Source organism: Mesoplodon mirus (assembly GCF_964341445.2).
Source record: "Mesoplodon mirus genome assembly, chromosome: 1".
Lineage (NCBI taxonomy): Eukaryota > Metazoa > Chordata > Mammalia > Artiodactyla > Ziphiidae > Mesoplodon > Mesoplodon mirus.
Window position 1 is genome coordinate 58,449,840 of NC_138976.1, and position 25,457 is coordinate 58,475,296.

Sequence of the window (25,457 nt, forward strand, 5' to 3'; positions counted from 1 at the left end):
AACATCCAAATTGTTCTCTAGCCAGCATGCGGCATCCATTCCACACAACAGTGGGGTTTTTTTGTTTTGTTTTTTATCTCCATTTCCAAGCCATTGCCACCATTTTGTCTTCTATGTGCTGAGGACTCTCCTGATGACACTTTCGCATGATGTAAATCCTCCTACTTTACAGAAGCAATGAAGAGGATTCCAACAGTTGAGGCCGCATGCATTTTCCCTTCACAGACTTCCTCCCTGCAGAGATAGTGAAGACAGAATAGTTGAAACTGTGGAGTTAAAACACTAAAATGGAAGGAATCATAGATGTCCATACCAAAGGCAACTAGGCTGAGGAAGATTAACAGAGCATTATTAAATAGAGATTTAATTCAATTCAGCAGCATTTGAACACCTACAGAGTGCCAGGAACTATGCTGGGTGTTCAAATTAACAAAATGAGTATGTGGATTCCTTGCCCAAAAGGACAGAAAGCAAGTAGGTTAAGGTGCCTTTGATGAGCACGCACAGAAGGGTATACTTGGAACAGACACACGGGAGAAAGTGACTTACACTAGGGATGGGGGGCATTCAGGAATGCTGCCTGCAGGAGGGAACCTCAAACCTGGGGTCCAAGTGATTCAGTAAGTTGGGAGACCTAATAAAATTCCAACACAAAAAGACGGTATGCGTGGGATTTAGAGGTGTATGTTCAGTTGGTGTTTTGAAAGCCTTACCCTGGTAACAATGAGAAAGATAGGTGAAAGGTGCCAGGACTAGACGGTAGGTGGTAAGAAAGGTTAGGAAATGAGAGATCCAAAAGGACTACTGCAGTAACCTCAGCAAGGCCTCCTACTAAGGCAGGGACAGTGGGAATGGAACAGAAAAGACAGAATTGAGGATATTTAGGGGTAGAATTGATAGGGCTTCATGACTGGTTGGGTTGTGGGTATGGCTTATAGAAAGAAGTATCAGCATCACCTAAAGCTCCACCCTGTGGATGTTAGTCACATGTGATATAACCAAGCTCGCATCTCTATGAAAGAAAACAGTGGGCTTATCTGTATGTGCCACCTCGAAAAATCCTTTAAAACACGGATAGGGGAAGAGAATGGAATACTTTGCCACTTTTTTTTTTTTTTTTTTTTTTTTTTTTAGAATGTGTTAGGGGTAGGAGTTTTTTAGTAATTTATTTAGTTATTTTTGCTGTGTTGGGTCTTTGTTTCTGTGCGAGGGCTTTCTCTAGTTGTGGCAAGCGGGGGCCACTCTTCATCACGGTGCGCGGGCCTCTCACTATGGCGGCCTCTCTTGTTGTGGAGCACAGACTCCAGACGCGCAGGCTCAGTAGTTGTGACTCACGGGCCTAGTTGCTCCACGGCATGTGGGATCCTCCCAGACCAGGGCTCGAACCCATGTCCCCTGCATTAGCAGGCAGATTCTCAACCACTGTGCCACCAGGGAAGCCCCTACTTTGCCACTTTTAAGACTGAGCAATAAATGTGTTTGTATCGTCCAGCCCAAATTTGATAAGACTTAATCAGAAAGTACCTTTTGCCTGATTTGGTAAACATAATCTTTCCATTTACAGAGATGCAAAAAAGTACCCAAGATGTTAGATGTCATTAGTGAATATGTTAGCTTCTTAACCCACTACCTACCCAAAAAGCTTATGAAGAACATGTTTTAGTTGTCAAGTCAAAGCCCGTGGGGCTCCACAGTACAAATGATGGGGCCATCATGCTATATTGTCACGTGCTTTTCTCCGTCCCTTTGGGAAAAGGGAAAAACATTCTGCCAAAGTCTCAGTGTTTAAAGTTACCTTAAGATTGTTATTGAGATTTTTTAGGGGCTTCCATGGTGGCACAGTGGTTGAGGGTCTGCCTGCCGATGTAGGGGACATGGGTTCGTGCCCTGGTCCGGGAGGATCCCACATGCCGAGGAGCGGCTGGGCCCGTGAGCCATGGCCGCTGAGCCTGCGCGTCTGGAGCCTGTGCTCCGCAACGGGGGAGGACACAACAGTGAGAGGCCCGTGTACTGCAAAAAAAAAAAAAAAAAAAAAAGGACATTCATAAAATCCCAGGAACTCTTTTTTTTAACCACACTGGGGTTGATTCTCTTGCCTGATGGCTCACTGTTTTTCTTTAAAACTCCTGTCCAGAAACCTGCTTGCTCTCTCCTGTTCTCTCCCCTCCGCAGTCTGCCTCAGAAGGAAAGCAGCAGAGCAGCTCTTCCTATAGTCCCATTTTTTTTGCTTGATCATCCAGAGCATGTAAATTACAGTGAAATATGGCCTGAGTCAGCTCCTCACAGAACAGAAATCAGTAAACATTGACATTGCCAAGCAACACCTCAGAGGAGCAAGGCTGCAAATTAGGTGACAAATTTATAAGAAGTTGGAGTATCTGGGGACTCGCTTGGGCGTTTCATCATGAACCATCTGGATGATCCACAGTAATGACCACACATTATTGTTCACTGTTCGAGGATGATAATTCCCATATAATTTTATGGCACCTCCCTCTGTGATCCTCACCTACCTTTCAGAACCTTTCATTGTGTTTTTCACATTCCAGATATTTCCCTGCAAAATAATTGGGAACAGTTATACTTAATGGGCAGTGTTCATTCCTCTCCGAAATAAGATTGTTTTAAAAAATTTACTCTGTTGGCTCATGTGATGGCAGAGCTGGATGGACAAGGACATGCAAAAAAAGAGGGTATTAGTCATGGCATCATAGCAGCTCCATTGGCCTGACATGGACTCAGACTTGGTGTCTCAGAGGAGCCTGAGGTGATAGGTAAGCCTGAGGGAGACAAGGAAGAGAACCAGAGTCCTTGACCTTCAGGAGAAGGGTGACCTAACAAGGACCCCTCCCAGTTCCAATAGCCTAACTGGTCTCATTTCTTCATTCATTCATTCAATTAACATTTGTAAGAAAATTGGACTAAGCATCCTGATTTTAAACCAAAGATTACAAATTGCTGGGCCAAATATGACCCAGAGTGTTTTTTTTAAATTTGGAATTAGTTGCCAACATTTAAAATCAGGAATTTTCACATAAAAATCTGGATCTCTGGCTTCCCTTGAATGATCAGATCTATCAGCACTGTGACTGCCTTCCTGCATGGAGTGGGAGCTGACTGGCCGCTGCCCCTCTTTAGGCACGCACTGGCCAGTTTTCCATAATCCCCACCACTCCCTATTGTCGTCCCCAGTCCACTTTCTCACCTACACACCTGGCCTCTGTGGTTCATTGGTGCTTTATCAGAATGCTGCTGTACTCCAGGCACTGGGCCAGCTGCTGGGGATCTTTCTGACCCCTGATTTGGCTACCAACGTAGTATCAGTATTTCCTAGTGACTGGGGCCTCAGAATGATATCAGCAGATGGACATCGACAAGGAAATACATGTAGAAAGTGAGGAAGATAAGAAGAATAGCGGTAACAAACCAGTGTGTCTGGGTTTGCAGGAAGCTTGAAAAGGAAGAGTGAGTGTTTCATGAAGGGGCTGGATTCAGAGGGCGTGAAAATCAGGTGATAAATGTCGAAGAGGTGGTGTGTGTGTAGGTACATAAATCCTACTTGACACTCAATAGCTGATGGAGGGTTACCCACAAGTTCAGCCCTTTATTTTCATTTGGAAAGTTCTTGCCTTGCTTCCAAAAGCCTAAGTGAGAGGTTTTAATCTCATAGAAGAAAAGGAAGCACTCGTTAGCATAGATTTGGAAGAGCTGAATATGAAAAGAGCTCCATAGGGCAAAATCACCTCCGTTTACACCTTGTATATGACATAGATGTGTTACCACATGTTGGGTACAGCTGTCCCCAGGTAACCGTGTATTCAGGAGCCTCTTAGGGAAGTTTAACACACAAATATCATTCCCCCACAGACTGTTAAGCAGAGCTTCTGCAATGAGTCAGTACTTTAAAAGCTTTTTTTGAGTGAGAATTTGAATCTGAAGGTTAAAATATTCCTTTTCTTCTGACTTGAGTCTGAAGTGAGAATATGGTTGTTTCCTCACTTAACCTCAATCTCTTAAAGTTTTATTTTTTTAGTTAAAACAAAATAACTTGCCTTGACATGAACATTTGATATAAAAGAATAATGACCAAAGAAAGCCTTTTAATGGAAAGCAATTAATTTCGGTGGTCCATGCAGCTCTTTTTTAGGTAAAATCAAACAAAAAGCTTTAAATTGGGCTATATTAGAACTATCTTTTAACTCAGAATACTTTTTTTTTTTTTGTCTGCGCTAGGTCTTCATTGCTGCGCATGGGCTTTCTCTAGTTGCGGCGAGCGGGGGCTACTCCTCATTGCGGTGCGTGGGCTTCTCATTGCGGTGGTTTCTCTTGTTGCGGAGCACGGGCTCTAGGCACACAGGCTTCAGTAGTTGTGGTGCACGGGCTCAGTAGTTGTGGCTCACAGGCTCTAGAGCGCAGGCTCAGTAGTTGTGGCACACGGGCTTAGTTGCTCCATGGCATGTGGGATCTTCCTGGACCAGGGCTCGATCCCATGTTGCCTGCATTGGCAGGCGGATTCTTAACCACTCTGCCACCAGGGAAGCCCATACGTGGTTTTTTTTTTTTGATGAAAAATTTTCACACAGGAATAGAAGAGAAGCAAGATCAACCCACGTACCCTGCAAGAAACTTAAAAATTGTATAGATCTACAAATATAAATGTTATGTTTGTAGGGAGTGAACGGAAAATGACAAATACACAACTCTCGAACTATTCATTCACAAAACTTCAATAATGAAAATAAATTCACAAATTTAAAAAAATAAGAAAGAAAACCACCTCAGGCTAAAATGTTAATACTGCCAAACATGGTTCTGGAAGTTAGCCAGGGCAGCCTTTCATTAAACTGAAAGTTTTCCTTTTGACAGTCTTCCTTGTGTTTAAGATGTCTAGCGGGGGTTGTTGACTTGCACACATTGAGTATTGACATTGACATTGGTGCCCACCTGCAGAGATAATTAGAGTTTGATAGGATTTAACAACCTCATGCTGGGCTGAAGTAGATATTCCTGTTGGAACTTTGGCAGACAATGAAGAGAGGTACCAATTATTAAGGATGCCTCTGCCACCCAGCACAAAGTGCTATAGAGACATGTTCTTATCTGATCCTCCAAAAACCCTCCTGAGAATAGGTGTTTATTGCTCTTGTCCCCATTTTACTGAAGAAGAGACTAAGGTGCGGAGAGGATCACCCAGCTCATAAGTAGTAGAACCAAGCTTTGAATTAGCTGTCTTATCTGTCTCACTCAGAAGTACTCTTTTTTTTTTTTTAGTTTAGTTTATTGAGGTATAGTTGATTTATAATGTTGTGTTAATTTCTACTCTACAACAAAGTGATTCAGTTATACATATATATAAATTCTTTTTTATATTATTTTCCATTATGGTTTATCACAGGATATTGAATATAGTTCCCTGTGCTGTATAGTAGGACCTTGTTGTTTATCCATTCTATATATAAGAGTTTGCATCTGCTAATCCCAACTTCCCAAGCCATCCCTCCCCAACCCCCTGAACTTTGAGAGTGATATTATGGTATCAGCAGTCTGGAAGCCTTAGACATCAGTGCCTGCCTTCCTGACTTCAGCAAGTCCAGGGAAGTTCAACACACCAAAGCATCCTAAACCTCACTGTTATTTGGGAGCTGTGCATTTATATGATTTGTTTAAGAAATGTGAGGAGAGCATGTGATATGAGAAAAGCACTGTTCTAGTTGGGAGAGATCCAAAGAGGAATCCAAAGAGGGTCTCAGCCTCCAACATGTGGAGAGACAGTCTTGTGTGCACATATTAGAAGGAAAGGTGCATAGGTCCAAAGCTGGAACATGGTGGTCAGATGAATGAGGGTCTGCTTCTTACATCCTGTTCCAGTGGTTATGGTCCATGTTTTGACATTCCCCATAGATCTGAGAGTAGAAGGGCAGGACTGATGAAGACATTTCTTTCTAATTCTAGCCCCAGCAAGGCAAAATATCTTATATTGTTGGACAACAAATAGCTATTTTAAACTTCTATAAGTACTGTTGAATTAGTTTTAACGAACTAAACCCGTGTGAAATACCAAGTTTTCTATGTGTTCTGCTCCATGTCCCATAGGTTCTCTTTCACTCTTCTTGGTGATGCTTGCAATAATGAAGCTGCCCGTTACCGATTGCTTAGTGGGTATTATTATCTCATCTATTCTTCACCACAACTTTGTGGGGTGGATACAGTCATGCCACTTTACAGCTGAGGACACTGAGGCTCAGAGAGGTAAATTTGCTCAAATCACACAGCTAATAAGTGGCAGATCTTGGGTTCAAACCTATACCCTGGCTTCAAAGCCTATGTTCTTAACTTCTATTTGCTACTGAAAATAATCCTTTCAGGGATGTGATGTAATCTGGTATCTGTACACACCTCCTTGATAGGTATTAGACAACTTTACCAAGAAACTACTCTCTGTTGTTTAGAAACCTTAACTTTTAGATCTTCAAACTCAGTTCAAACCGGTATCAAAAATAAAGCAGCTCTTTGATTTAAGAAAACAAACAAGTTAATCATTTTTTTCCATCAACCAACACTTAATAAATACTTGCTCTCACTGATTTTTCTACCTCTATTCTTCATTCTAACAAAATGAATTCGGCATAGATGCTTCTGTTGACTTTCTGTTGTATACGTCAGAATTTTGAGGCCTGAAAGGTGAGAAGTCACTTTTCTGCTGCTCCTGTCTGGGGAAATTTGCTGAGAAAAGGGTTAAGAATGCCAGAGGCTTCAAAAGTAGAGCTGAGAAGGTCAACGTTGGAAGGAGAAATCTGTGTCCATGCCCTTTTTAAGAAAGGAAGAAATTGGGAGCCCAAAACACTAGTTCTTATTCAGATTCTTTGAGACTAAAGACAAGATCCTTCCCTTGACTTGTCAACCAAGAAATATGGACAAGAATTCAGAGGTACCTTAAAGCCAGGTGATGACGTTGCTGACAAGACCTGAAAGGAAGTGGACAGAGGAATGACAAAAGGTTCAAGCCCTCCTAGAGATCTGGGAGCTTGGGTGCCTGTGGACCCAGCTGTCCACCTAGCATGAGCGAGTGTGGACACCACGTTAGACAGCATTCCCAATCGGCTCATAGGCTCATCTCAAACACCAACCACTGGGTTCTGGAATTTTTCTTAGGCTGTATGTCTTCTTAGAGAAATGTTACATAGAAGAGGCACCAGGTGGTACCCAGGATGATATTCACTGCTGATTCATCCCTCTTCCAGTCCTGGCTGCCTCTTGCTCAGTTGACGTAATGGAAGTTGCTCAATGGTATTAAACAGCAGCCTCTTGAATTCCCCCCACTCCTCCCTCCCATTCCAAAGAAACTCAGCTTGGATTGGGCGCAGTTTGAATCTTAATCCAACGGTGCTAAAGGTGCCCTGGCTACTGTCCATGGGGAGTGTGCTGACTGGAGGCCATTGCCCCTTACCGGTGAGTTTTCGCTCATGCCTCTCAGGCCACTTTCCATGAGGTGTCCATGGTATGTGGGACACAAGCCAGGTGCGTTATGTGCTCTGGCTTATGGATGCAAGTCATGTTTGTCCTAGTCGCATGTCACACTCCTCTTCCTACACCCCCTGAGCCCCTGGTTCAAGGAAGGGAGGCACCAGCTCTCGGAGGTGCTGTCCCACTAGCCCCGGGATGCCACCCTGACCATTTGAAAGCACTGAGGTGCTGAGTTCACTGTCTCACCATGCCGTTGCTGTCAATGTTAAAAACTTCATTCCAGTAGGCTCGTTTCCTTCACATTCTTGCGTGCCTTTTCTTTAGTAAGCAACAAACATGGTTCCCTTCACTTGGGCAAATATTGTTCCCTTGCCCTCCTAGCTCACTGTGCTTTAAGTTGCTACATCACCTGTTGTTATTCAGCCTTTCACTGCTCTTATTCTTTCTCTTCCACCACCTTTAGCCTCCTTTTTTATATGTTTTGTCCAGTTCTTGTCCCCCTGCCCCAGTCCTCATCCAAGAAAGCAGCTAAGAAACAATCTAGGTATTGCCACAGGAGCAAGAATGTGTGAGCTTTGTCAGTCACCCACAGATCCAATTTCGACTATGTAAAAATAAATTAATTAAAGAATATGATTGTATTTATTTATACCCGGCTCCACGAGAGAGAAGGTAAAATTTAAAATTAATCACATCTGCCACAAGCAGATGTTTGAAAGTTTCGGATTGATACATGAAGACCAGCGTTTGCCTACAGAGAGGTTGCATCTCAAAAGACAAAAATGCAATAATGTATCTTCATTGTGTAGAATATGGTTTACACCCAACTTTGCAAACACAGAGCTGCTCACGTTCTGTTTCCTCGGCAAATAAAGAGAATGCCAGCTGCTTATTCTACTGCTTTACCTCAGGGAAAGAGTAAAGGTTACAAAAAAATTAGTTGGCTGATATAATTCATCAATTTACTGCAAGATTATACACACACACACACAAATACAAATGCATAGATTATGTGTAAAGCCACCGTGAACATGTGTTTTAATATTTATGAAGGTATTTGGATCATTTTAAAATCCCAAACTTGTGCAATGTCATATATATAATAGAGTACTCTTCTTAAAATACCAGAAAAAAACAAATATTTTCTACAGAAGGCAATCCCCAGAAGTCTTTTTTTTTTAAAAAACTCCCTTGTTTTTACACAAAATTCCATTTCTTATTGAAGCACTTGATTCCTTTGTCGTGTATCTAACAAAATCCAGAATAGGCAGGTTTTTGCAGAAACATAAAGATGAGGTGATTTTTCTCCCCAAGACATAATTTTGTGTTGGTGTGTTAAAATAGCTTTAGGTAAAATTTTAGGCACATGGAAAAAGAATATATATAGAATGTGTATAATATAAGCAGAAGAATATTTATTATTGGGTTTTAAGCTAAAGCCTTTTGTACACAAACCCTATCAGTTATTAATTCATTCACATGTGAAATTTTTAGCAGTCGACCAAGTTAATGAGCCATGGAAGCATTCTACAGAATCACAGGAATATCTCTTGAGTGTCATTAATTTCTTGAATTTTATTGGGAGAGTGTTGTTATGACCAGGGAAAATATTTCTAACCTGCTCACAATGATGCTTCAAAAAATCTGGAATTTTCAGATGAACAAGAATGAAAGTTTTTATTTTAGAACTGAAGTAAGAAAACAGAAATGGTGCATCCCCACCTCCTCCGACCCTCCACCCAGGCTGCCACTTCCACCAGCTGACTCAGAAAAGCTTGCTTTCCTCCCGTGGTTTCCATTACAGCCGAGTCCTTTGGTGAGCTGCACCCAGGAGATTGCCTCCTGGCCCCTGCAGTCTACACAGCAGCAGACAATGCCCTGAGCTGGGAGTTGTGGCTGCCCTGTCACCTGTCTGGCCCATGTGCCCTTCCCTGGGAATACGCCTCCCCCTTCCTCCCAAAGCTTTCCACGCCTTTCCCATCCCCCGCCCCTTCCCCCCCACCCACCGCAACACACACCAAAGCAAGCTGCACCCATGGTATTCAGTGCTTTCTGTCTAAAATACAAGATTAGAAATGAAAGGGAAGTTTAGAACCTGGTTTTTTATTTGGGATTTTCCCAGGTAGCCTTCCTTACTAATCTCTAGGAAGTAGTTCTATTGGAGAAAAGCTGTGAAATGAACTCTTGGGACTGCTGTTCCACGGCAAGGAATCCTGGTGTCTACAAGCCTCAGTGGGTCTGAGCATTGTCCTTGTCCAGCCCTTTCTCTTGGAATGTCACCTCTAAAAATTATAGGCCTAGGCTGGACCTGGTGTGAAGATATCTTTGCCAAGTATTTGTTTCATCAGATGTTAAAATAACTGTGTCCTATTCTGGAATGCAGGGCAAGTCCTACCCCCGGTGGAATAATACATTTTAAGTGATTTCTGAAAGTGGGTCGTGAAAGCCATCCACCACATGGCCCATGTTTGCACATCTCTATATAGTTACGATTGCGGAATTTGACAGTGTAACTCTGAATCTGATTAATTGAGAATGTGTAAAAACAAAGTTCTTGCATTACAGCTCGTTCCTTATCTTTGTGTCTTTTACTGTGATGTTGTAGAACTTGGATCATATGGAAAACTAAAATATTATGACACAATGACTGAAGAAGGTAAGAATGATTTTAGAATTGTATGCACTGGCGTTTTTTTTTTCATTTATGGTGTCTGTGGCTTGCCCATTTTTTTTTTGATATTTTCCCCCTCTTTGCATGACTTCAGTGACATTGTGTGTTTTATTATTCTTTCCACATTTTTGTCTAGTTTTTGCCATCGTGTTGGTTTGGAATTGGAGACGTGCAATACCATGAGCAATCATGTTATTCCATTCAACCGATCCAAACCATCTCAGTTGTGTAACACAGTCAGAGAAATGGTGTCAGCAGCATAAGCACAAGCCCACACCCACTGGGTCATCATTATTTCCTCCACATGCTCACAACATATAGAAACACATCCAACCGATACTCTTCTTTTAATATGCCCCAATTTCAGAGGTGGGGAGGTTCTGGTAATATTCTGATTTATGCAAAGGAATGAGCGATCTAAAGGAACCACTAGGCCCCAAACCAGTTAGAGACCTGTTTCTGATGCAGAAGGCCGCATAGGCTCATGTCCTTAGCTGTCACAGTCCCTGTTAACTCACCCAAGAGAGGCCAGGGCCACCATTCCAGCCAGTAGGATTGTATATATTGGGATTCACACTCCGTGAGATTGGACGTATCATTTTAACCATTTCCCCTGAATAAGTGAAGTCTGGCAGAAACTTCTTTTTCCATGTATCTACTGATGAATTCCAGGCTCTGTACCAGAGCGTGGCCTTGCCCCAGTCAGAATGACTTTTCTGAAATAAGTGCACCACGGAACAGCAATTTGAGAATTTTTGCATTCTTGTAAAGGGAGTTGTTCTCTTGCCCTATCTCCCTATCTCTCTTGCCCTATACCTCCGCCTTTTGACTAATAAATAATATTTGTAAGTTACGAAAACATTTGGAGTTTTCCCGTGATTTTTACACTGATATTGACAAGAAATCAAAAGGTACCCTAGAAGGGGAATCAGTTAATTTTATCCTTCAACATGAGAGAAACTCCCAAAAGTATTGTATATCTTATTTTCAGCTTCTAGTATTTCTGAGTTGCCTTAGCTCGCCAAAGATCTCCTAGTTGCTTTGCAGGAAGCAGGACATCCGACAGCCCTCGGTAAGAGGAAGCCCTTTCCAGCCCCTCCCCACTCTGGCTTCTGCACTGTACCCGGGCCCTTCTCTGCTGCTATCTCTGTGCTTTCAGTTAACCACTGTGATGTTTTCTAAAGCAGCAGGCCACAGTTAGGATCTCAGACTGGGCTCTCTTGTAGCCCAGGGCCCTCCCAACAACCTGGGGAAATGCAGACCCTTGGTCAGTGAGAGCCCCAAAGGCAGAAAGCTACCTATGAGAATCAGTATCCCACCACCGCAGGGATAGAAAGAGCAATCCGTACCTTAAAGGAAGTCTCCTGTCCCGGCTGTTATTTTTAGTTCATGTCTTCAAACCACTTTGATTTTTCTTGGTGATTGGCTTGGGAAGCCAAAGGTTTGGGCCTCACTGACTATAATTCGATTCAGGAGTCTCACAGCCCTCAGCCTCGGCCTCATGGCTTGGGCAGCTGGTGGGTTTGTTACCCTCTACCTGAGCAGTGACAACCCCTCACTTTTCTCTCCTTCCTCCATCCTGTCCTCTGCCTTCTGCCCTTAGCTTCCTGTGGCCAGAGCAGCTTCTGACTCTCTGTTGCCTCAGTTGCCCCTTTTCTCCCTTACCGTTCCCTTCCTTCCTCTTTCCACATCTATTGGAGCAAATGTGGCCATCCGAGTGCTCCCTGAATCTTCCTCCCCACGCCAGACAAACCGAGATTATGTGAAGATGCAAAAATGCTACTTCCGAGCTGATGCTACCACTTGATATCGAACAGCTGGACTTTCTAGGCAGGGAAACAAAGCCAAAATAATACCTGGAATGAGAAGGCTGACCAGCCTAGCAAGACTGTGAGATCTTCGCGAGATTGTGAACTTGTCTTTGGGGGCCCTCATGGTCACCTTTAACGTTCCTTATCCTTCTCTTGACTCCCCCATTCCTTCATGCGTATCCCTTTGTGCCCCATGCTTAGCTGAACATTCATCCCTGTTACAGTGATAGCTAATAATAGCTCAGGGAGCACTTGAAAAGCATGTTCTATGAAATACTACTTCCAGATCATGTCATTAGGAATTTTGCAACAATTGGGGGAAAAAAAGAAAGCAAGCTTGATTTCATAGTTAAATAAGCGGGAGAGCTTCTGAGTTAAGTTAAATAGATTTCTTGACCATGTGACTTGTCAGAGCCTTCAGTATGTACCCGTGCACTGCAGCATATAATAGTAAATCGTATAGAGGGATGGAGTTTGCAGTATTTCCCAGACTTTTTTGGTCAGAGGACCCATTTTTCCATGGAGCCTCTTGTGGAACTCTTTTAGAAATGCTGGTTAAGGCATTATCCTTCACCTAGAACGATTCAAAAGTTTTCTAAACACATAGCAGTCCCTCTCAGGCACTCATGGAGAGGATACTTTGGAACAGGAGGTCTCCCTACAGCCCCCTCAGATTATACCCTTTGGCAGCTGCCTCTGTGACAAGCCAGGCCTGGCTTAAACCTAATTCTGGGATTCAGCTTAAAAGATGCTCAGTAACCTCAGACCTGGCAACCACCATGCATGACTTCTTCAAGTTCTTAAGGGCCTCTCCCCTCTCATTGAAAATAATAGCAATAACTGTGATATATATCACTTCCATGTTGTACAGTTTAAGGAGGTATAATAAAGGTGAAGATGTTATGGGCAATAGGGGACTAGTATAGCCTTCAGGAAATATACCCCTTCATTTGAGCATTTCTTTTCACAATTTTAGAATTGTGACTAGCCCTTGACAGGGCTTTATTGTAATTGCCCATGTGACTAGTCATTATTTGTAACTGTTTCCAGAGAGTGCTCTGGATGTTGTGTGACATCAGCTACTTGCAACGAGGCCTGTTTTATTTTTATTCCCTAAAGTGGATTAAATGGAAAGATGAATTATATATGCCACTCCCTATCCTAAGAGAAATGATGTGATGATTTCCTCAATATAGAGAATTGTCCAGCACAGATTCAGTTTATTATTTTAAGCACCTACTATATGCAAGTTATTCTGCTAGGTGCTTTGTTGAAACACAAGATTAAAAGGTGGGCAGTTTGCCCCATGGAACTTATAGACAGGGGAGAAATAAAGCACAGCAATCACTGAGCCACCAGGAAGAGAGTGGTCAGTACCACAGGTGCTCAGAAAAAGATGACAGACTATGGAAGAAGGAAAGATTGCTTTCAACGGGGGGCGGGGTGGGGAGGGATTTCGTGGAGAAGGTGATCTTTGACCTGCACCCTAAAAGATCAGTAAATACGGGGTAAATTGGGAAAGGAGGAGTGGTAAGTTCTGAGCCACCAGGCTGAGAGAAGGATGAAAAGAGGGGCCACACCAACCCTTACTGGGTGCCTCCCACCTGCCAGGTGCAGTGCTATGGGCTTTTTATATATTCTGTGTCATTTAATCCTTGTGATGATCACATAGGTAGATTTTACTGAAGATGAGAAAAACAAAGCCCAAAGAAGTGTTGTATTAGATGAGGAAATGAAGACACAGAGAAGAAAAGTAATTGGCTCTGGGACGCGTAGGTAGTAAGTTGAGTTGAGGGACCTGAACTCAGGACTGTGGCATGCCACACCCTGTCCTCTCAGCTCCGCTGTGGTTGCTCCACAAGGTGGAATGAGGAACTGGACAGTTCAGACTGGCTACAGGGTAGGAGTGGGAAGAAAGGCTTGATGGAGACCAGACCATGGGAAAGGTTGAACCACAGACTAAGAATGACAGTGAGCTATTGACTGAAACATGGCCCCCCTACTGGAACACTTTACCATTAAAATGTTATTTTAATAAAACAATCTATTTACTCTCAGACACTGGACAAAAGCATACCATTTTTTGTAAAATTTGCCCCTCCCCTCGGAGCCCTTTCCCTCCCTCCCTTGTCTGCAGGTGCCCAGAACATAAATGGGAACAGCTCCCTGGGCCACACCCAACTTCCTCTGCCACCCCGAGCCAATCAGAATTTTATTCACTCACTCATTCATTCCCTAACGTATTCTTTCAGCAATACTCAGTATGGACCAGGCACTAGACTGGGCGCAGGGCCTGTGGACATGAAAGACAGTGCTTCTCCTGAAGAATTCACGCTCTAGTGGGAGACATAGGCAGAGAGATGAGTAGCATGATGGGCAGACCCGAGGTGCCAGGGGAACCCAATGGAAATGAGGGCAGGCTTCTCAGAAGGGACCATGTCTCCACTGCCTCATTCCTGCTTGCCAAGGTGATGACTCTCCCACCAGCCACCTGATTCTAATGTGTTCACTTGATAATAGCTGAGCACCTGCCTCTGTATGAGTCATGTTCCTAGACTTGATAGATTCGTGAGCTTCACTCCTCCCAAAGACTCTATTTCCCTCTGTAACAAGATGTTTCCAAGGATACAAACAAATGACTCTAGGGGTAGTCTTTTGGTGACCTCAGATCCCCCTACATGGGCATCCATCCCTTTATCTCCTCATGGGGTGATACTGAATATTCTTAGAAGAGCCATCTCCGATTTTTACTTAATGTCAATAACCCATAGTTTAACACTACTATATACAAAATAGATAAACAACAAGGACCTACTGTATAGCACAGGGAACTGTATTCAATATCTTGTAATAACCTATAATGGAAAAGAATCTGAAAAAGAATATATATATATACACGTACATATTCACATGTACATGTATAACTGAATCACTTTGCTGTACACCTGAAACTAACACAACATTGTAAATCAACTATACTTCAGTTAAAAAATAAATAAATAACCCATAGTTTATTTCTCATCTGCAGACACCCAAATTTCATACCATTATCACTCCTGAACATCCTCAATAAATTGAACTTGGCTACCTTACTAAAGTTACTTTAAATGAAAATGTAGAAAGTTAGTTCAAAAGAAAACAAACTCGTGTGATGGAACAGAGACATTCAAAGGAGAGATGCCTTTCCACCAGTGGCAGTATACACAACTAGTCATTTCTGCTCTTTGGAGATAAACAGTCACCGAGACATGTAGGTAGGTAGGTAGGTAAACAGAAATCCTGACTAAGGATACTTTGCAAAGATGCCATGTATTGTCCTAAACTCGTTGCCATTTAACAGAAGCCATTTCTAGAAAAATAATTTCTCCATGATTTAAAAAGTCAATCTTTGTTCATTTGTGTAAGGAAAAGAGAAGATAGAAAAGTTTGTTGTAATATCAAAGGCAAAAATAATAATGATCTTTTCTTTAATGAAATTAAGGCTAGTTTCATGGCAACCTATTGGCAACCTCTTTACCAAGCTGAGAAACTAATAATGTCTTATGTGAATCATGGTTTCCTCAATTAGTCATGTGGCTGAGTTTTGAAAACCCACATTATTTCAAAGAAACAGAAGCACCCTGATACATAGTCTAGCCAGTCATTTGATGTTCTTAACTCCAATGAAATATTCCAGTTCTTTCTCAAAGAGAAATTGAATTTTGGAATACTATTCAACAGTAGTTTCCATTGCCCAAGAGGTATCCTCTGAAAATGTAGTCCTAAAACAGGTCCTTGGTGCTATCTGTGGCCTTCACTTTATATTTTAATCCTGGCTTTGAATGGATGAGACTGTGTTTTATACCCTGATATATCAAGCAGGATAGTTTCAGCTCTATATAGCAGAAAATCCAGATTAACAGTGGTTTAAATCAGATGGAAGTATGTTTCTCTCTCAAGTAAAAGAGGTCCAGAGGCAGGCTGTACATGGCTGATATGGAAGCTTCACAGTAATCCTAGACCGCAACTCCTTCCATCCTTCTTCTTCACCATCCTAATATATGACTTTCAACCTCAAGGGCACCTCATGGTCCAAGATGGCTGCCACTACAGCTCCAGCCATCCCATCTGTATTCCAGGAAGGAGGAAGGGCCAAAATTATTTTCCCCAGCTGTTTTGTCTTCCTTTTAAGGAGGCTTCCTTTTAGACCCTCCCAGTAAAATCTGTCCAAAACTCAGTTACATGCCTACACATAGTTCAAGGAAGCTTGGAAATGTAGTATGTTAAGCTGAGTGATTTGCTAGCCCCAATAATTCAGATATTATGTCATTAGGAAATGAAAAAGGAATAGATATTGATAGGCAACTTGCAATCTCTTCACAACAGAGAAATATCACTTTCATATAAGTGTATGTTGATGGGGAGGACTGAGATCAGAGCAATCAGTCTTCCTGTGAGGAAGATTGAGAGCTCATGCTAAGTTTGAGTTGCCTATGGAACATCCAAATGGAGATGTGGAGAAAGTGGAATTGGAGTCTGGAGCTTGGGAGAGAAGTCAGGGCTATAGATATAGATTTGAAAGTCGTAAAATATAGGTATCATTTAAAGCTACAGAACTGGATAAGAATACCTAGCCAATCAATAGGAAAGAGGAGACCAAGGAGTGAGCCCTGGGGACTCTAAAGTGTAGGGTCTGGGAAGAAGGGAGACAGCCCAGCAAAGGAGACTGTGGTGGGCAGAGGACCAGGAGAGAATGGCATCCCAGAAGCCAAGGGAAGAACTTGTTCTAAAGGAGGGGCATAAAAAGGTGATGGCATCAATGAATTGACCAATGAGATCAAAGAAGTTTTGTAATAGAAAGATAAAAGAGTTATAGACAGAACGTGGGATGTTTCCAGTCAGGAGTTTGGACATGGTGCAGTTATTGCTAGTGACAAAGTCTAAGGTCTAACTGCAGGAGTGGATGGATGAGGTGAGCTGGAGGAAAGGGCAGCTGGAAGCGAGTAGGTGAGGGCGGTGAGGAACCAAGTGTTGCAGGGCTCACCCACGTAGAGTTACCATGGATGGTAACACGAGTAATGGTGGAGAGAAAACGAGTGAACTGGGTTCTCATATATTCAGGAAAGAGGGAAGGATGACTTGGAAGTCGTTTGGGGTATAGGTGGTAGAGTTTATTGGCCTGGGCTTCAAAGAAGGACAGAGAAATGATCTATGAGTGGTAAGGTAGGAGGAATGGAATATGGGCACTTGGAGAGACAAGTAGTGTCACTTTCAAAGGCCACAGGAGAAAAAGGGCCATCAGGAAACAGCTATGTTTCAGTTGGAACAAAAAGACAACGTTCATAGAAGAGGTTAAGACATAAGAGATTTACCGATGGTGGGGCTGGGAGGTTGAGTCAGTCCAGGGATTTTCAGAGCCACTTGGTGATAAGCATCTCGATGGTGATGGATGGTGCTGAAGTGAACAAGGATGTAGCATGGGATGGGAACAACCTAACAATGTTTTCAAAGTTCTTCCTAGAGCCTCTTTCTTTCGATTGGTTGCATGGGCAGTTTGCAGTGATAAAGTGGGGTCTATCTTTCCAGGAGAGAGGAGCTCTGGGGAATCCCCCTGAGTCCAGCTTGGAGTGGGGAAGGTTGAGGAAGGAGATCAGCCTTCCTTAATTCAGGGAGACAGAGTTCAGTCCAGCACAGGAGGACCTTTCTTACCGACATGGCCAAAGATGGGATGGCCTGTCTCAGACAGGAGTGAGTCTCCCATCTCTGGAGAAGCCAAGGAAGCCTCCATCAGAAAGATGTTCAGATAATGGATACCTGGATGCCCCTTCCAGTCCCATGTCCAAGATCCTGTCCTGGTGCCTTTATTAAGTGGGACGGCAGACATTTTTGGTTTGCAGTCTACCTTTAAGACTAACTTGATCTTGCATTTTGATTAAGCTGCCACCAAGATTGTGGTAGGTATGTTCCTGGGTCATAGCATCTGGAATAAAAGGCTTGTGTATTAGTTGATCCATTTCACAGCCAAACTCTTTATTAATGTGGTTAAATACAGAAAATAGTCCGTTAGATAGTTCCTGTGGAATACACCCTTAAAAGAACGACAACCCACCCCCCAAAAAATCCTATATTCTTAGTTATAAATCTAAACTTTTACCACAGTAGAAATTTTAAATTGCAAATTAATTTTAACTATTCTTTTTTATTATAAAAACATTACATGCGCACAGAGGTAAAAAGCAAACATTACATAAGGAAAGACAATAAAAGTGAGCCCCCCTTTTACCCCAGATTCCATTCATTCCTTAGAGTTAACCACTTTTATCAGTTTTTTAACATATTCTCTTTTCTTCTATGTACTGTTCTATACCTGGCTTTCGTTTATTTATATGTCTTGAAGATATCTCCGTATTAGCACTTTTTTACTTTCCTCATTCCTTTTTAGCAGTTGCATAGTATTCCACTGCCCGGCTCTTCCCTGGTGGGTTTGATCAGTCCCCTGTTGATGAAGATTTAGGACATTTCCAATTTTGTTCATTTAGTTATTACAATGCTACATGAGCATCTTCTTTGCCCATATAATAAACTCTACTGAATAGAAGATATAAATAAAGATATAAAATAAATGTCTGGAAATAGAAATGACAGATCAGAAGACATACACATTTCAGACTTCGAATGGTAGTGTCAAATTGCCCTCCCAAGGCATTGCACCAATTTACACTCCTAGTAACAGTGAAGGAGAAAGCCTTAAACAACAAATTTAAATAAGTTCTTTGAACAGAGATTCAAACTGACTTCATTCCAAAGCGGATAAGCCTTCATAATGTAACTACCTTCTAATGTACTCATTGCTAAACCTGACTTTTTACCAAAGTTGATTGAAAGCCAGGGTGCAGTTCTGATGGAAGTCCTTGTCCTTTCTAAATGCAATGACAAGGCAATTCCTCCCACACAGAATATCCAATTTCCACTGCAGCCTGTGCCTTCTTGCCTCAAGACCATTGACATCCCTATAGAAACTCTGAGAAGTACACTGCGGGTTAACTTTCTCCCTTCGGTTACCAATGAGGGCACCCTCTGTTGTGCACAGACACCATTTCCAGCACCATGTTATGTTTCATTCATTCCAGGTTTATGGTTTAACTCATTCGGTCCAACTTTCCATAACCACACAATTTTTCTGGGCACCTGAACAGATGCTATCCGTGAAGGCTGAGCCTTCTCCAAAAAAACAGATTTAACTCATCAGTTATTAACCACATTACTTTTTTAGAGATGTATTCTTACAAGTCTCTCCCTGGGGCTGGATCTTAGGAAGACAGCAGCCTAGTGTGTGTGCATAACCAAACTAATCAGCTAGTAACCTGTATCAGATCTGTCAGAAAGACCAAACCAGCTGTGTGGGTAAATCCACGGTCTTCCTGAAAACCAGGACCAAGGAAGTCTTCTCATTAGAATACATCCAGCTCTTCAAACTTCATTGCATCTTATTTTCATGATCTAAACTGTCAGCAGTAAAAGCAGAAAGATTGGAGTTGGCAAGTAAAGGCAGACTTTGCCACATTGCATATGTAGAAGGTGTTAAGTGGCAGCAGAAGGCAAACCATGGATGCTTTTTTTTTTGTCTATTTCTGACATCTTCAGAACTGAAAATGTTAAGTTCGCCTTCATCAGTCAAACTTGAACACTGTTATTATAAATTAATAATATAATTTCCCACCCCCATGAAACTTTCTCTTTAAAAAAAAAAGTGGGAATCTGTTATACCAGGAGGTTGGCATGTTCAATTAAACATGGTAAGTTTCTCTCTTGATTAGATCTGCAATGAACTGAAGTATCTCATTTTAGTCACGGGACACTAAGCCTTCAGTCCCATTTAGTTAAGAACCCACGGCAGGTGCCGGCACTTCTGTTGCAAACCCACATTTCAAATGAGATTTACAGGCACCAGTTTACCATGTAAAGTTGAGGATTCAGAAAAAATAGAACATAAGAATCCAAGTTAACTGACAATTTGCAGACACATGAAATCCAAGTGACAGGAGAGGATGGGTGTACGTGAAACAGTGGCTGTTACAGAATAAAATCTTTCCCTTTATGCCAAGATAAATAACTGGGCAATATACAGGCTAATCATAAGGAAGAACTGTTTTGTTACATTCTGTTTTTTATATACATGTCAGAGTAACCGTTCAACACATATTTATTGAGCACCTACTATTTGCCAAGTGCTATGAACAAGTCAAAACTCTGCTCAAATGAATACACCAATGTCACAGCCCATTTGCAGAGAGACATACCCAAGATACAGGCTTTGACCACCTGAGTCCAAGGAGCTCTTTTCCACCCCTTAGGTGGCATTGGGGCTGGATGCTGGCAAATCTTGGATCTGAAGCATGCCTGGGTAAAGTGATTCTTTATTCGTTTACCTCTTAGATATCCACAGGGTGCAAGGGATGGGAGCAGGGGGAAGACGTTCAAGCCTTCTATCCGGCAGCCCCTCCCTGACTCAGAGCTCCAAAGCTGAGATCAGACAAACCCCTTTGAGGATGTTTGTGTGTGAGCCATTTGTATCTGTGTATATGAGATAGAAAGGTCCAGAAAATTAAGTTCCTCAAATAATAAAACAGGCGACCCAAAATTATGAAGAACAGTAGCTCCCAAGCCGTGTCAGCCTCGACCAAGGTCAGTAAATTGGCTCCTTGCCTGAAACATCGTAGTTTGCTATCTGATACCTGCTGCGAGTTTTTTGGTTTGTAAAATTCCGATTTTGCCTGAACTTGATTAGGTTATCTTTTTTTTTAAGAGAGTCTCAAAATAGACAAACATTAATTGTAAACACTATTAGACTCTGGAGATTTAATTTACATCATTAACTGGGAAGAGAGTCTGGTGAGTTTCCTGTGATGTGTTTCTGGATCTTCCTTCTTTCTCTCCCCTGGAAAAGAATGTAAACTTCAAATAGATTTGCATACAGCAAGAACTCCAAGCATCTCTCTCTTTCTCTCTCTCTCTCTCTCTCTCTCTCTCTCTCTCTCTCACACACACACACACACACACACACACGGTTCCCTTTGTTGTTTGTGTTCATGTTATATTCATAAACACTGAGGACCAGCCTAAGAAGTAAGTACTGGGGGGACATGAAAAGCAGCATCCCTGCCTTGAGGGGCCCACAGGCCAGTTGGAGAGAGAGTCAGTAAAACACCTCTAAGGCTCTATGATAACTGTCATGACAGGATCAGTATCAGAGCGCTGTTATAAAGTACCAAGGTGCCTTGCCAGCCCAGGAAAGGGACTCAGGAAAAGCTTCCTGAAAGATGAGATGCCTAAAGCAGAGTCTTAAGAAGGAGTAAGACAAGAAAATAACTGTGGAGCATTCCAAGCCATCTGAAGGGTGAATTAGAAGGAGGCAGGTCGGCAATGTGATTAAAAGCTGGGAGACCAATTAAGAAGCTGTAACCAACATCCAGGCTGGAAAGTGTTGGATCTAAAGTGTTCAAAGGTAGACTCAAAAGGACTTGGCAGCTAATTGGATATGGGGGAGAGGGTGACCTCTAAGGTGGCTAGAAAACACTGGAAGTGAGGAAATCACCAACAGAAAATACAAGCAGAAGAGCAGATTCCTAGGAAGGAAAATGATGTATGGAAGTCTGGGGCATGTTGAGTTTAACCATCAGAGGGACTTCCCAGTGAAGGTGTTCAGAAGTCCATTGGATGAGAGGATCTGGGCCAGAGATCTGAATGTGGGAATCATCACTATCCAGGCAGTGGTCCACTGGGTCCCTTGGGAGAATGTGAGGTGTGAGGAAGAGAGAGCAAGGAGGGGCCCCTGAGGAGTGATGACACTTAAGGAGCACTCTCGGGACTCCTTGAAAATCAAAGAGGATTTTGAGGAGGGGAGTGAGGAATATCAGATGCCACTGAGAGATCCAGGCAAGTGGAGGTGAAAAGTGGCCATGGGTAGGTTCAGTGGAGCAATGCTGACAAATGGCAGGTGCAGAGTTAAGAAATGACCGAAGGAACCCTAAGGACACAGAGGCGCCAGCACAGACTGATCTTCCCAGAGGCTTGTCCATGAAGAGAAGGCAAGAGAGAGCAGTACCCGCAGGAAACCTGAAGTCAAGAGAAAAGTTGCCACGTTGAAAGACTTAAGCATGATTATATATTGAGGGGAAAGGGGAGGATTGAGGATAAGATGACTGATTAGGCAGAGTCCCTGAAAAGGCAGGAAATTGGGATAAAGGACAGAATTTCAACCTTTAAGATACCAACTTTTGACACATTGGAAATCTTCCAAAATATTTAGGAAGACACGCTCATATTTCCAATGATAAGGTGACCCCATTAGGAGAGATGATATAGAACCAATTCACATGTAGACAGAACTGTGCTTTACTTGTGACTCCAGAGGTCATTGTTACAGAAAATTATTTTTAAAAGCCTTAATAAGGAAATCAGCCTGCTTCATTTCATTATATGATGGGTTTGGCCACCGCTTGAGATACAATTATGTAAATATTCTTATTAATTACAAATACTAGTCCTACGATTACATCTATAAATATAACTACAATTAAATTATGTTCATCATCTTTATTATGTGGTCCGTTCACAAAATATTTACAAAGACACTTTACAAACTACTTTATTACAATACTAGCTTAATTTCCATTATTGTCAATGTAATTTTACAATAAGTGGTTTTACATGATGTTTCACAAAAATTAGAGGAAATAATTTAGAGGTTGAATAAGTAAGTAAACTCTATGATCTTGGTGTTTTTGTGCAGGATGAGAATATTATTTTTAATATTTTGCTTTTAAGAATAAAAGTCAGGTCAGATCCAAGAGGAGTTTATTCCTTCAAGCTGCTAGGTAGTGTCTTGTATCTTAGAACTTTCACTATTCTCTGAGTCTCCATGCCCTCCCGAGAAGGCCCATACCATCAGGGCATGAATCTCAAGTCCTTGTTTCTTGTCTCGCTGGCTCCAGGCTGTGAACTCTACAAGGGCACCCACCAGCTGGATCTTATTACCAAATGTTGCCTGATTCATAGCACAGTCTTGGTTAATATTTGCAGAGTAGAAGACTGTGACTTGTACTGACTTGGAAAAAAAGCTGACTTCCCAGGGGAGCTAATATACCGAGAGCCTCACTGTAACTCAGTGACTGCATGTGACGTGCCAAGCACGATTCTAAGACGCTTGTTGAGGGACAGGACACAAAGATACACGGATGGCGGAGAGGTCTCTGCCCCTGAGAAGCCTGCCCTCTGGTGGGGAAAGCAGACAGGTGGGCAGCAAACTGAAATAAGGGCTGTGACAGGGGTACAAAGTGCCATGATAGCGGCGGGCGGATTTCCACTTGGGAAGATGGGTGTGTGTATCAGTAGAGAAAAAGCTTCGGGTCTGGCCTTCAGTTAGGCCTTGACAAATGAGGAGTATGTTCATACAGAAGGAGAAGCCAAAGCCCAGCTTTCCCCGCTCTGCTCTCTGCTGTGCTCGCCAGTGCTCACCTGGGCAGCCTGGTGGGGGAGGTGCAGGAATGGGATGACTGGTGTCCCCCTCTGTCTTCCATCTCTGGTGCATAAACACCTGGTCCAGCCCATTTCTCCTCTTTACCTTCGGACAGTTCCTGGGGCTCTACGTACGGACCCTCAGCCCTACTGGGGCCTTGGGCTTGGGTGGACTTGAAAGAATTTACTTTGGGTCATTAGCCAGCGAGAAGCACGTACGAACCTCATCAACTTGCCAGGAAACCACAAACACAAGGATTGATTGAGCCCCGCTGGGCGCTGGGGATTCGGCAGCGAACAAAACCGATGAAAATCCCTACCCTCGTGGAGCTTGGCTGCTCATGGGAAGCAGCAGGTAATCAATAGCAATAAGGATACAGTAAATTAGATGGTGAAAAACACTTTTTCAAGAAAATAAGCTGGGGATGAGAAATGCTGGAAAGAAAAGTTGCAAATTTAAATAGGCTGCTCAGAGCAGCCTTGATGAGAAGGTGACATTTGAACGAGTATTTGAAGGAGTTGAGAGAGTGAAGCCCGTGGATCCCTGGGAGAAGAACATTCCAGGTAGAGGGACCAGCAAAGGCCATGGCACTGAGGTGGGAGAGTGCACAGTGTTTTCCAGAACAGCAAGGAGGCCAGCGTGCTTGAGCAGAGTAAGTTAGGAGAGGGGGAGGGGCCGGGGGAGGGAGTCGAGATGAGCTTCACTGGACAGAATTTTCCAGGTCATTGGGAAGACTTTGGCTTTCACTTTGACCTCAGGAGCCACTGCAGGATTTTGCACAGAGGAGTGAGTGGCGTGATGATCTGATCACTGAGGCCAGCCTGGGGGACAGAGAGGTAAAGGTGGAAGGGAGACTGGCCAGAAGGCCAGCAGGATTGTTGCTCGGCCCAGGGGGATGGGGAGGGGAAAGTGGTCAGATTCTGAAATATTCTGAAAGTAGAGACCCCAGATTTGCTGGTGGATAACATGTGGGATGTGAGAGGAACCCACGATGACCCCAAGGTCGGCATTTGCTCTTTGCCACGTCAGTTCCATTGCATACCTTCTCAGAGTGACGATGGCCTGGCTGCCTGACCTGAGTCTCTGCTTCCAGACAAAAAGACAGGGGATAAACAGGAAGAAAGTTCAGTGTCCTTTTACTTTTTAAGCTACCAGCCAAGCCATAAACTTCAAAGACGGAGACAGGAAAGGCAGAACTGAAAACACAAAAATAGTTTCTAAAACACTAAGTATTCCCCCCTGTTTCATTTTCCCTTTTCTTCTCCCAAACCAAGGTCTGTTCACCGAGGTGTGTGTGGCCACTCCCTTTACATCTGTAAATCTCTTTGGTCCTATCTCTTCTGTGTTTCTGGTGCTCAGAATGTTCCATGGCAGCCGGGAGGGAATCTTACCTCCAGCCCAAAGGGTTCCTGTCCAGCACTGCTGATTACTTGGTGGGAAAGATGTGAAGGAATTTCCAGGGGTCATTTCCATTAATTAACAGCAGAAACAGAAGCAAAATGCTTTTTCTTTGAGTAAACAGAACCTCCAAAAGTTATTTTGCGAAGCAGCTTAGAGCTTCTGTTTTATGGCAGAGAGATTGGTTGAGGATTTTGATTCCTCAAATTTTGTTCTTCCAAAGTTTGTTCTTATTCATAATAGGCCTTTCTGCTTTGATCTTCTCCCACACTTCCCTGCCGCACCCCCTCAACACACAGTCCCCTGAGGACACTCAGCTGGTATTCTTCTGCAGATTTCAGAGCAAGCTAAACTATATTAAAATTGTGTACTAGGTTTTGACGTACTAGGTGCCTCATGATTTGAGCAGAATTTGCTATTTCTGCGATTTTAAGTATACAAATTATCTGTCGCTGTATAAAAATACAACACTTGAAGGGTTCTCACTGCAGCAGAGTATATTTTTTAAAGTTGCCTTAAAAAATGTTAAAAATCACTCCTCTCACCTTGAAAAGTGCTCGAAAATGTCTTCTTCTTTAGGCACAGAGCTACAGTTTTTTCTTAGACCTGTCCATGT

The 25,457-nt window shown here is 42.8% G+C and overlaps 1 protein-coding gene across 1 annotated transcript in view; it reads left to right on the forward strand.

Annotated features, from left to right (window-relative positions):
• SLC24A2 (solute carrier family 24 member 2) overlaps positions 1–25,457 on the forward strand; it is a 245,131-nt gene that overhangs the window by 164,384 nt on the left and 55,290 nt on the right. The window contains exon 5 of the mRNA XM_082625258.1: positions 10,070–10,120. Coding sequence (XP_082481384.1) covers positions 10,070–10,120 — 51 coding nt within the window. The remainder of the gene's footprint in view (positions 1–10,069; positions 10,121–25,457) is intronic.